The following is a 13,220-nucleotide window of genomic DNA, read 5'->3' as shown; positions in this document are numbered from 1 at the left end:
CCAGCAAACAGAGTCTAATAATGTTTTCATTTAGCTATGGTAAAGATGGACACACTGCTTTGAAATATAGAAATGTGACTCAAATAGGAGGTGACCGTTAAAGGCTTTTTTAACTGTCAAGGAAAGGCGTAAAAATGACTTAATGAGTGCTCATAGTTGTCACAGCTATTCCAAGGTTAATATTTTTGTCAGTCTATTAAATAAATATAAATTGAGCAAGATATTTGTCGACTCACGGGCTGTGCCAGCCCTCTAACATTTGTCTGCTATGTATTTGCAAGGTACGGTTGCCCACTTGACAAGAGGTCATGAGAGTACTGATGATCTATAAAACGTAAAATCCTGTGAAGTTAAATTGGTGGTGTATTTCTAAGATTGTTTCTATATGTTTTTGAAAGCATGCAGTACATCTATGCGTCATCTTCATATAAAACTTACTCTTGGGTCCATCATGTGGTCGTGACGCCAGAAAATGTCAGTCGGTATCGGATTTCATTGAACCTGTCTTCTTCCGTCATGCACGGTTATTCTCAGTGATGCTAACTACTGCCAGAGTCATTTGTTACTTGGTATGGGATCTGGCACATTGTGGAGCGCGTGCGATGGCGCACAAATTGCCGTCCAGAGACAGCTAACAAAAATAAATCTGGCTTTAGAATTACCAAAGAGGTCTTGAATTACAGACACAGAGAAAAGCTCGAGACATGAAATACTACATGGATTGCGTGGTGCATCCAGCAAAGTCACGCGGCTGTAAACCTTACTGTTGCATGTGGTGCTCAGGTTTGGGAATGTCTCGCGAGACACGTGACCACTGCACAGTTAGTTTTAGATCGGACAGTTGGAAAGTCATGGCAGTGCGTGGTAGCATTTCCAGCTCCTTTAAAACGGGGGAAATGTCGCGGCCAATGAACGGTTAGAACAGTCGTCGGACTTCAAAGAAGGGAGAGGTGTCGGAAATAAACAGCAAGTGAGTAAAATAAAAAAAGAGGTTTTTGGTGTTTTCTTTTTTATAACCAGAGATTATGGATGGGCAACATACTTCGCTACCTGTCGTATCAGGTTGATAACTCGCCGGCTTGGTTGGATTATATAAATGATTAGTATTTTCAGTAATCAAAAAGTAGCCAAGCCCTTTCTAGAAAAAAAACGGCAAGCGTATAAGTACAAGAACATTAAATTGAAAATTATGCTATGATCTCATTCGCTTTTTACGTAACTTTATTCTGTTATTATTGATATTACTAGTAAATAAATTAAATGACAGTACTTAAAAAATTGGAGTCACTTAATGCCTTTCTGTAATTACAGTGATCTCTGTTAATTACGAAACATGTCATCCTTTAATGTCTCTTGCATATCCCAAATTTCCTGCAAGTCGTCATGCACAAACTGTGTTGCAGCGCAGTTTGAAGTGAAGTAGGCTACTTGCTATTGAACGCTAGCGAGCAAATGTCAGGCAGCCTACGTGACTGAGAGACTTGACAGAAGGATCATGCGCGCGACCTACATAAATCAAATGTATTTCATAGCGATGTAGTCGTATCAGCGAAACTAGTTATTTGTGTGTCGATCGCTGTGTGTTACACGCTTAGATTCGGTACCTAGATAAATTACGGAATCTAATGCAGAGAAAGGCCATCAGTTCCGAGCGAGTGAATCGTTTTCGTGAAAAATAAATGGACGACCAGGACAGGATACAGTGGACAGCGGGGCACGGATTACCAGAGTTAATCCTCCCCTGAAACTGTGCTGTGTAAGGGAATAAACTGTGAAACTGTGAAACGACAGTTGGGAGGGTTTGAAATAGCTCTAATGCAACAGTGCAACTGCAGAGAGGTGAATGCGCGTGCATGCACATGTGCATGAGAAGGCATGCCATGGCTTGCATGCATGAAAAACTGCAGCTGCAAGTGGCAGTGACTCCTGCATAGAGGTGTTGTTTTTGTTTTTTTCTTGACTGCAGATGCCCAGTGGCCCTTTATAGGTCCCTGGCTTTTAGGCTGCACTACTGGCACTCCACAATGCCCCATCTGCACCCTTACACTGTGAATCAGCGCAATCAGACGACCCTGCAGAGAACTTTCGCTTCCACCACCCACCACGGTAAGCGCAGACAGCCCTATCTTTTTTTAGAGATCAGGTCAGGTGCATATCAGCAGAGGACCTACGTTAATGACTGCAGACGTCATTGACCTCTAGTGGCTTGTTATCACTGGAAACTCTCCTGATTTTAAAGTCCAGTTCATATTTCCCATATGGGCATGAATCTGACTATGGACTCTCCTCTGGCATGAGAATAGCTGAAACAGTAGTTCTAATTTAAACATTAACTTGAGAATCTGAAGACACGCTAAACTGTGGTGGCATACAAAAGATGCAAGTAGCTCTAAATCTTTGCAGAGCAGATAAGGAAAATAAAAATGAATACTTAAGAAACAGATTAAGTATTGCACAGAATTAACTATTAGGCATATTATTTCCAGTGCCCACAAAAGCACACCGCAATACTGAAACCGATACTATACTCAGAGATAAAAGATGTGACCCACTTTTTGCTTGAAAAATACTCTATTTTAATCCTTGCTGCCTGGTTTACTGCAGTAAGTCTCAGGAAGTTCTGATCTCAGATCTTATCTGAACATTTACTCAACTAACTCTGGGACAGATAAAATGGTTAATCTTCAGCTGTGAATATCATTAGGAGAAGGAAGATCATTCCTGCTTTGTTTGTGTACTTCAGCTTCATGCATTTTTGGGTCATGCAAATAATTAATGGAATTCCATCCAGATGGCTCTGCTCTGGTACGATTTTGTTCTTACTGCTTGTCTCAACCTCTCCCAGCACCGTCTGGGATCAGGACTCCCGCAGCCACAAGATTTTGTTTATAGGGTTAGTCCTTTTGTTCATTATACCAACAGGATATGATCTGATCAGCATTTCCATCAAAGAGGAGGGTGACAATATCAGTGAGCTGTGCATATTTATCAGGGTATGTTATGTGCATGGTTTGTAAGTGGGAGAATTAAGAAGATTGTTCTGAATCTCCTTTTGTTTTGTGTGATTGATTCTGCAGGTTTAGCTGTTCTATGATTTCCTCAGTCGCTGTCATTGTTCTCTTCCCTGAGTCGACGTAGTCCGCACCGACGTAGTCCGCACCGTCATGGCATCCGGGCAGGGTGAGATCCCAGGTAAGGAGGTGGATTTGTGCTCTTCCGGAATGCTGTTGATGTGCAACTTACTATTTTTAATTCATTTAGAATCTGTGACTGTGGCTGTGTTGTTTTTGGCTCTGTGGGACAGCAGTATGATGTAATGGTTAGGGAACTTAATATATTAATACTAGAAGGCTGCAGATTCAGATATCATTACTGCTGTACATTTGAGCAAGGTACTTACTTTTTCATTTATTTTCAGTAAGTATAATTCAGTATAATAATGAACAATATGTCACAGATATGACTTGGTATTTTGGTAAACTGGTAAATGATAAAATAACAGTTGTAATAATGTAAGTTTTTTTTGTTTTGTTTTTAATTTAGGTCAATCAAGGAACAGTCCACCAAAATGCAATGTAGCCAGAGGTGTGTGTATTGTGTGTAGAGTAGATGTGTGACGCATGCTCTACGCATCGACCAGCACCCCTAAGTTTATAAATCTGTGTTTTTGTGTGCCTGTTCGTCCACCTTCAGCGATAGAGTCAGGCAGCCCAGTGGGGGCCATGCCTGAGGTGTCCCACCCCATTGGAATCACCCGCCGCGCTTTCAGCTACGACGACTCCCTCGACGCGCCCATGGTCTCCCCTCCCTCTGACTTCAGCTTCAACATCCTGTGGCACAAGCCTGTGATTCCCGAAAGAAAGTTCCGCCACTTTTCTGAGGTGCAACTTTACTTTTTTTTTTTCACTTTCACTATAACTTAGCAGACGCTCTCATCCAGAGTGACCTGCATAGGTTACAGTTTTTACATGTTACCCATTTATACAGCTGGATGTTTACTGAGGCGATTATGGGTTAAGCAACTTGCCCAAGGGTACACAATCTCGCCAAAGGTCACCTCCCTAAATCCTGTCCCCCTTCATCTCCTGTCTCTCCTCTCATCCCCAACACTAATTATTTGTTGTTTCCACTCTCTTGTGTATATGGGAAAAATATACAGGGATCTCATTTTACCATTGAACTCAAAAATTGTTTCAATTCAAAATGCATGTAGGTAGAATTTATTTTTAAGAAAGGAGTCCCACTCAGCAGTTTTTTGTGTAGTTCAGTTCATTTTTTCCTTCTAAACAGGCTGTGTTTTTATTCCCTAATTGTTGTTGTTTTGAATATTTTATTTACTGAAATTAGGGGGACAACTCAGGGAATTTACAGACTCCTGGGACCTTCGAAGCTTCTCCATCGAGGCCCACCGGCCCTGTGACCAAGGCCAAAGCCTCGTCCCTTGTCTTCAGCTCCCTCGTGACCAGTGAGTGTGCTACTCATACACGCTAGTCATAAAACGGATTAATAGGAAAACCATGGAAACATTAGCCGTTGTGTTGATATATCACGTCTACCCTTACCCTAATTTAAATCACACGCGCAGTCAATAGGTGTATCCAAATGCGCTATGTAGCCCTTGAGCTTATCACAGTGAGTGAAACGCTCCCATGGTGTCATTTTGTGGCAGTACCATAATCCACTGAGATAAGGGTCTGTGAAGTTCTGTCGAGAGTGTATCAATTCAGTTTGTCTCTGTTTAAAAAAAAAGAAGATAAGTACACGTATCACTGAGGTGTGTTGTTCCTGTTCTGTAGATGCACTTCCTGAATATTGAGTCCTGGCGTAGTCGCACGTACTCAACGCATGGCTGCCTCACTACAAATTTACTTTAGGAAATTTACTAAGATAGGTGTGTCTGCTCCCGGATGCCCATTTTTACTTGGCACCCCACTAAAAATAAATAAGTAAATAAATTTGGAGTGGGGGTGCCAATGACATGTTGCTGTTATAAGAAGGTCACTGATCGATACCTTTAAGGCCCTGCAAGCACAGTGTATCAGCAGGTGTGCAGGACTGAAGCCGCAACATAAACCAGATCTGCCATAAACCAGACCTCCATCCCTCTGCCCTTGTGCCTCAGAGCAGACCCTGGAGAGCATCCAGAGGTTCGAGCAGCGCGCTGGGCTGACGGTTTTCACGTCGCACAAGGGGCTGAGTTCCGAGGAGACGCGATACCTGCACGTGGCGGAGGCTCTGCACGTGAGTTCTGCCCGGGGTTCGAGGGGGTGCGCGATGTTGGGGCAGGAGAGAGTGAGGTTTTGAGTTGGAATGTAATCAGCACTGTATTATTAGCAAACGCTCTAGCTATTACCTGTCGCCTCTGACACAGAACGTATTTTATCAGTGAAATGGAAGGTAGAAGCACTGGAGTGAAGTCTTTTTTTATGGATTTATCGGAGGATCTCAAATTTAAGTAGCCGCCTGCCGTGTGGCGTGTGGAATATAGTCGTTGTTACCTGGTGTGTCTTTGGTAATGAATTTGTTTGCGAGTCCACTGCTCCAAGAGAAGGCAAGAATGAGAGTGCCTCAGACTAACTCAGGTTAATATACAGTATATAATGTAAGTGTATGCATAACTGTACATAGCAGGCGATTTCAGGGGGGATGAGGAGGGATACTATCCTCCTTGTTAGCAAAATGACCAAAATGCATCCCCCTTGTTAACCTGCCATCCCCCCTCTCCATCTCCTAGTTAGTAGCAGAGAGAGTGCTGCGTGTGCATCTGCCATCCCCCCTGTTAAAAATTAACAAATCACCTACTGACTGTACATGACAATGCTCCAGTGTGATGTAGACATGGGACACCTGATGGCTACAACTCCCAGGAAAAGAATAGCTTTAAGTGAGTACATAAGACATAAGCAGACCCTGTGGCTGTTATAGAGAGAAGTTGTCCAAATGTTTCCTTTAGTGGTTGCACTCTGAGTATATACACAATTTTAAAGACCTATGCTTTATTAACATATTGCATGCAAAAATACCATCATTAAGTTAGGTGTTAGTACTGGGCAAAGTGTTTTTTGGAACCGATTTTAAAAATACTATATCATAGCTGATTGTTCTTATAGCAAAGACATATGTGAATTAAGTAGACGTTGGGGAAAGGGTTTTTGAATTCCATTATTTATTTAATTGTTTATTTACTTATATGTTTGTTATTCCGTCGATATCGCGTCTTGGAATATATATTAGAAGAAAATACTAATATATCGAAGACTTGTCGGAAGTGGAAAGAATGGCGGCGTTTGCTAGCGCTTTGTCTTGGTTTTTTAACAGGCAACATAAACAGATTACGTAACGTTCCGTTCTAGAATTCGGTGTTTGTGCGGGTGACCAGGCAACCGCTGCGAATCAGACGAGCCCCTTATTTTGAAGAATCGGCCAATCAGAGCTCGCTTCGGAAGGCCAGCTCTGTTCGGGCCTCTTTTCAGTGCCTCAGTTGCAACCAGAAAAACAACAAACATGGATATCAAGGGGATATCGATCGATCATGAAAGAGAAAGAAACATTCTCATGAAAAGGTATTTAATATGCTCGCTGACACGATCGAGTGGTTCTACTGACCGTTTTTTCGGAGCCCAGGTTCGATGGCAGAGTTTTAGCTTTTGTTGGACGAGCGAAATGTGCGGCCTAAGCTAGCGAGCTAACTCCCGTTGTAAAGCCTGGGACTCGCGTAGATGGCTAGCTAGCTAGTTTGTGTACGTGGACGAAATACTTTTCGGTAGCTGCCTCCTTGTTGAAAATGTAGTTGCGGGGTTTCAAGTAGCTAGCGATGGCTTAAACGAGTTTTAAGCGGCTGTGTCATTATGCGGCATTCGCGAACTAGCCGTAAATTAGCTAGCATAAAGTAGCTAAATTAATCTAGTTGGGTTGTGTTTTTTCCCCAGATGAACCCTAACCCTGCTCGTGTAGCTAGCAAGATAAACTGGAATTCGAATTAGACTCGTTTTAAAAAAACTGGACCTATCTAATTAGATAGCAGATCGGCACAGCTTGGTAGCCACAAGAGTTAGCTGATGTCAGCTACATTTGTGTTGTATATGATGTTAAATTGGTGTATTTTAGTTCTGTAGCAACTTTCGTTTAATTACTAGACAATCTAGCGTGTGTTTTCTTTTCATGTGGCTAAAAAATGAACGGACTAGCGAGTGGGTAACTAACGTTAGCTACCGATTAGCTGTTGGAAAAAATGGAAAATTTTACGATACACTCAGGAAATTATCCTTGCTAGTAATCTGAGTGTGTTTCTTGTTGTCTTCTGTGATTCTGGCGAGGAAAAGCTAACGTGATTGTGCTTGATTTCCGTGTTTCCGTATAAAAGTAGACGACTACCATGCTAGCAAGTCCAACAGATATTTAACAATGGCTAACAGGCAGAAGTCACAGGTCTACAACTTCGATCCCACGCTAAGGTGAGAACATCTTATCAGAGCAAGCGATGTATTCTGCAATAAGATGTTTGCTAGCTTATGTACGCACTTCCCTGTGTAGCAACGAGTAGAAGTAAACGAGTAGAAGTAAATGTCGAGCAAAGCGGAATTTCGGAAGGGTTGGACTCTAGAGTGTGACACTGACAACAAGGATGTAATGTGTAGCAGAGATTCCCATGTTACTGGGTGTCTCTTCAGGCTGGTCAAGGTGCTTGTGGTGCCGGTGATTGGAAGTGAACTTGAATCACCAGTTACTGTATTACTGATTTTATTACTGGTTATAAAATGCGTTGTTTGTGACTGCACTAGACTGCTGTAGACTGTGGGTTTGTGCTGAAACCCTTGCACAGCGGTGAGTTGAAGGACATTGGGCTTGCGTCCAGCTAAATGTGTTCTGCTTTGTGGTTGTCCAGTCAGTTGACAGGCCTGGGCTCCCACCCCCTGTTTACCACTCACACAACCCCCTCCTCTCTGGTCACCTGCCCTGGCATCCATACACAGCACTGTAACCTCTGCGACAGTGTCTGAACTCTCCTGGCATTGTTGTAGTCCTGTCCCTTTAAGTCTTTTTAACATTGCATGAGACTAAAATGTGAAATGTTTTCCATAAACTACTGAATTTTTATCATCAAAAATGTCATAGTACAGCCTTCATTTTGGCTGAACTGGTAATGCAGTTGGCCCTTAGAAGGTGAAGCTTTTTAGAAGTGAATGCTGTGAGTATTTCCTTTGCCGGGCAGTAAGTAAACAGTGGCTGTTGATGCTGAACTTAAAAGGTAATGGTGCGTTCTTTAAGGCAGGGGTGTGAGGGGAATTGTCTGTAAACCTAAGAAATTCACATGCAAGGTAGAAGAGAGTGTTTGGGGTAAAATGATCAGTTCAACAGAAAGATGCATCCTAAGCCTAGTGAACAGTATTCAGGCAGGTACCCTGCTGTACCACTCTTGAACCCACTGCCACAGTTGATTGTAGTCTTGTTTTTCCTCTGTGCAGCAGTAGCACCAGAAGCTGTCACTGATCGATTGGATGTCCTTCACGTGTGGCACGTGTGTGCTGAGGCATGTTGCTGGTACATGTCCCCGCTGACCGAGAACTTATCTCTGTTCACAGAAGCTGAAGATGCCAAGTGGGGACGCCAAGGAGGAAAAGCAGACGACATCCGCACAGTCCACCCCAAGTGTCACGCCCTCCGTCACCCCCAGCGTTACCCCCCACACCTCCCCCAAACAGAATCGCAGGTGCGAGCAGAAGCTTCAGTGCTCTGAGTACAAAGCAGTTGCATAATATTGTACCTATTGATCGCGTGCATGGCGTCACTGTGAGATTTGTTTCCAACTATGACCCCCTACTTTTGGTTCAGTGTCAGAGTGTACAGTATGAGTCAAAAGCTTGTACACCTCTACTCATAGAAGAATTTTTCTTTATTTTTACTGTTTTCCACATTTTATAATGGTAGTAAAGACATCAAAACTATGAAATAACACAGATGGAATTATGCTGTGACCAAGAAAGCATTTTAGTATATGTCTTTAGATCAAAATGTCTTTGAATGTATTTTTCCCATTATCTAAATAATGTGTGTCCAAACTTTTGACTGGTATTGTATGTACCAGTTTAGGTATTACTATATTGGATTACTATATGTAATATATAGTGTGTGCATTAAGGTTTCATAAATGCATGCAAATTGTAAATCTTCATTTGTAAACTAACTTTTTTGGCACATCACAATCTTGACACAGCCAACCAGGAAGTAAAGTAGCCAAATGTCATATCAGGAAGCTAATTTTTTTTCATAATATTTGTCACAATGGCACATAGTAAAACTAGTTATACTAGTGCAGTGTGAAATGTTTGTTTTAAGCCATTGTATTCACGTAGATTTAAAAACAGAAGTCGCCATACAGACTAGGCAGGACATGTGGGGTAGTGATACCTCACACTGCTTTCAGTTGACATAGTATTTGTATAGCAGTATAGCTGGTTTCGCTAAGCATACTTTGCTCAAAAAAGAGCAACCCAGAACTTATTACGTGTGTGTGTAGTGTATACCTTTAAAATAAAGCTAGCTCTCTGAGAATGCCATTTTTCAGTTTTGAAGGGGAAAAGGTTACAGTACATTATTGCCATTTAGAAGACGTCTCTCATCCAGAGTGACTACCATCGGTTACAGTTTTATCCATTTATACAGCTGGACAGTTACTTGAGGCAGTTCTAGGTTAAGTTCCTTGCCCAAGGGTACAGCAGCAGTGCCCCAGTGCGGAGTTGAACCGGTTTCGGTTATGACTCGTGTTCTTTACCACTGTGCCAGTGCTACTGCCCCAGGTTGCTGACAAATAGCTGTTATGCCCATAAATGCATCCGCAGAAACCACAGTCATGTTTGTTGATATTGAGCATGCCAGGCAAGTATGGGCACTTCACAAATGAGTGAAGGCACTGGTGCTGGGGGCCATGGGGTCGAGCGCGTAACATTGAGCCATGTTTGCAGTGCCTCTGTCTGTGTGGCCAACAGGAGCTGGTTCGGCCAGAGTTCCATAGCCTTTCAGCCCATCTCTGAGCTCGACCACAGCGACACGGGTGCAGACATGGGCGGGACAGAGGGAGGAGGAGGAGGGGAACGCTGGAGCCTGTTTGGGACACGCCCCACCGTGTCGAAGTCCTCCACCGATCCAGGTGAACAAGGAGGATGTTTTTACTTTACTGTCCTGCTTTGAAGCAGTTCAGAGTTTCATGCTTTGGGCAATTACACCAGGAAATGGTGTTTTGTTGGACTTCAAAGTGTTGAGCAATTGCCAGCTGAAGGGCTTGGTGATATGTTTGTGATATGTTTATGATATGTTTGTGATACATTTTGGTTTAGCACAGATGGTTGCTTACAGCTGAAGTGTTTGCCCCTTCCACCATTCTGTTCCGCTGTTATTTGTTGGAGGAAATAAGTTGATCTCTGTAAATGAAACTTGGGCCTGGATTCCGTCATACCACAGAATGGCTTGTCCTGCTGTGCTGTTTATTGAATGACTGGTTGGGATTCATTCCATGCCTTTGCAATGCATTGAAAATCCATCAACACTTAAGAGGTGTGGTTCACACTATGGTGGGGGCTGGCCAGAAGAGCAGACCCGTTTTTATGGTTTCATACTGGGAATTAAATGTTCAACACACACATGAACACATATGAGTTACAGCCATGCTGAATCCTCTGGTTCCATTCTCCCGAATAGTTAGTAGCATTGATTCCACAAGAAAACATCGTAAGCAATTAAAAAAATCTAGCTAACTCAAGTTGAGACCAGACAAAGTATTGGAATCTTTGGATGCATTGCTACCACAGAATAAAAGAATGCATGGCTGGTTATTTTCCATGTGTGAGGCTAGCCTGCAGCCTACCCTTGTGGTGGTAGTATTTTCTAAGCAGGCCAAGTGGAAACGGAGACGGTGCTCTAAAGATGCTCTCAGTGGCACCTCCGTCAACTTTATCACATCATGGAAAATTTCAAATATAATCTCTTGGCTATTTTTTGTGCTATGGGAACATAGTGTTGGGGATCCTTTTGAGACTTGTCCTTAAATGGAGAACGTAGATTAGTATTGATTTAAAGCACTGATTCTCAATCCTGCTCCTGGGGCCCCCCTACTCAGCATGTTTTCCCTGTTCTACCTACCTGACTGATTAGCTGAGCACACCTGATTTATTCAAGAGTATGTTTGGAGCAAGGATAGATAAAAGATATGCAGCACAGGGGGGCTCCAGGAGTAGGATTGAGAAACAAAGGTCTTCTGTATGTGCCGGTGAATGGGAATGAGACTGTCGTGTGTTTTTACAGGTGTTTGTAATCCCTCTGTGTAAACCATACCTCGTTTGCCTTGTCTGTCCACAGGGAGCTTGACTCTGCAGTCATACCAGGGGGCCCAGAAGCCCACCCCCATAGAGCTGATGAAGACCCAGGTCAACCGTGTGGCCGAAGACCCCGTCATTCTCAAGGCCCCTAAAATCGAGCTCCCTGGCCTCGATGTCAAGAAACAGATGCCCCGCCCACACAAACTCAAACCCCGGGACTTGAACGTTCTCACCCCCTCCGGCTTCTGACCCCGGCTCCTGGCCCCCTCCCTCTCCCTCGTCTGAGCGTTTTGTAGCTGGTCTACCCTTTTCTTCCATCTCTGCTTCCTCAAACGAGAGCCGAGAATAGCATCTTTCAGGAAGCTCCTTGGTTCCCCACAAGCTTCTGACACCATGGTGCCAATTCCCACGTCCGACTGAAACAAGCAAGGACACGATTTCAAAGAGTTTTCCTGGTCTGAATGTTTGTTGTTTTTCTTGTTTTAGTTCTCCCCTCTGCACACTAGATGGCAGTGTTGTTCACAAAATAAAATGCCTGAGCTGGTGCCACTTTTTTTTGTTTGCCTCAGGTGTTTTATTTTGTTGTTTTAATTCTGCTGTTCTCTGTAAATACTGTCTGTTTTAGGTTTCTGTTCCTTTTTGTGACGTGAGATTGAGGTGCTGTATGTCCACATGCACAGGTTGCACACTGCCGGAGCAGCTTGCTAATTCATCCTTTACCAGTAAGAAAAATGCAGCGCAGTGTGACCCACCCACTTAGACTACTTTCTGTTTCAACGTCTGTCTCATTATGTTATGCCCCTAGTAGGTTTCATAGTGTAGCTCTGCTGTTGTTGTATTGTGTAATATTAAGTTTGAAATATGGGTATGCCATTACTAAAACTGAGGTGCAGACTTACTGGGACAGTATCTATGCTTCTGGTCTACATGTCACACAGTACTTGTTATCATAAGCTCATATATGTTTTTTTTTCTGACAGAAGAGTTAATTTAATGATTCAGATAGTCAATCCAGTATGAGTGAAGTGGACACTGCTAACAGCAAATGACTGGCTTGGTTTCAACATTTCTTTGTGTCAAATAGATTCCTTAGTAAATCGGCTTTCAGAAGAGATCTCATCTACAGTTTGATATATGGTCTGTTTTAAGTATTTGACAGTTAATTACTGTAATGCTCTTTGTAGCTTCAGGAATATATTGTATATTGCATTAATGCATTAAATGGTCATTTTGGTATATTTTTTATTCTGTATGCCCTGAAATATTTGAATGAATGGAATTTCAGTGGTTTTCACTTGGAATGGAGAGTTTGATGCATAAAAATATTTTTCTTCCGTTTTCACTGAGTGGTAAATAAACTCAAGACTAACATCAGCATTTAAACTAGTTTTGTGTTTGATCTTTTATTTAAATCAAATGCTTTATGACTCATTCAATTAAAAGCACAAGCTTGATCTCAAATAACCTGAACCATCTTTGCCTTTGATCCACTTGCATGTGACTTCTTCAGAAGCAGACTCCCTGTCAAGGGAACAGGCATAATTCACATTTTGTTCTAAAGCAAAATTGCAATCCAGCAAATGGCGGAGTGACTTTTCTATGGCCTTTGAGAACAAATGTGTGTGCACCATTTTGTTCAATATGTGCACGACTCCAAACAAGGTGTGAGTGCTGTAACCTGTTGGATGGCATCCCAATAATGTGTGATTATGTAATGTATTTCAGTTAGTGCTTTTTCTTCCTTTGTATGAAATAATCAGTATAGCTGTTTGTCAAAATGGTGGAAAATGCTATCAGAAATGGTCTTACAAAATATATTCCATCAAAGCAAACACTGAGGGCATTGAGCAAACTTAATCAGAAAACAAAATACAAATTAGAATGAAAACGCCAACAAAATATCTAAGT

The 13,220-nt window shown here is 42.5% G+C and overlaps 1 protein-coding gene across 2 annotated transcripts; it reads left to right on the top strand.

The window, feature by feature from the left end:
- Positions 1 to 829: 829 nt before the first annotated feature.
- Positions 830 to 11,738, top strand: LOC118791631 (putative monooxygenase p33MONOX). 2 transcript variants are annotated; one of them, XM_036549063.1, is made up of 10 exons: positions 830 to 970; positions 1,967 to 2,106; positions 3,078 to 3,192; positions 3,544 to 3,585; positions 3,694 to 3,881; positions 4,348 to 4,465; positions 5,123 to 5,241; positions 8,583 to 8,710; positions 9,987 to 10,147; positions 11,353 to 11,738. In XM_036549063.1, the coding sequence occupies exons 3-10, from the start codon at positions 3,165 to 3,167 to the stop codon at positions 11,559 to 11,561; spliced, it is 993 nt and encodes a 330-aa protein (XP_036404956.1). In that variant the 5' UTR covers positions 830 to 970; positions 1,967 to 2,106; positions 3,078 to 3,164; the 3' UTR covers positions 11,562 to 11,738. The 2 variants fall into 2 exon arrangements, with proteins under 2 accessions (XP_036404956.1, XP_036404957.1); XM_036549064.1 differs by lacking the exon at positions 3,544 to 3,585.
- The last annotated feature ends 1,482 nt before the right edge of the window (positions 11,739 to 13,220 follow it).

This window comes from Megalops cyprinoides, chromosome 16 (assembly GCF_013368585.1).
Source record: "Megalops cyprinoides isolate fMegCyp1 chromosome 16, fMegCyp1.pri, whole genome shotgun sequence".
NCBI classification, from domain to species: domain Eukaryota; kingdom Metazoa; phylum Chordata; class Actinopteri; order Elopiformes; family Megalopidae; genus Megalops; species Megalops cyprinoides.
This window is presented reverse-complemented; position numbering and strand designations above follow the sequence as displayed.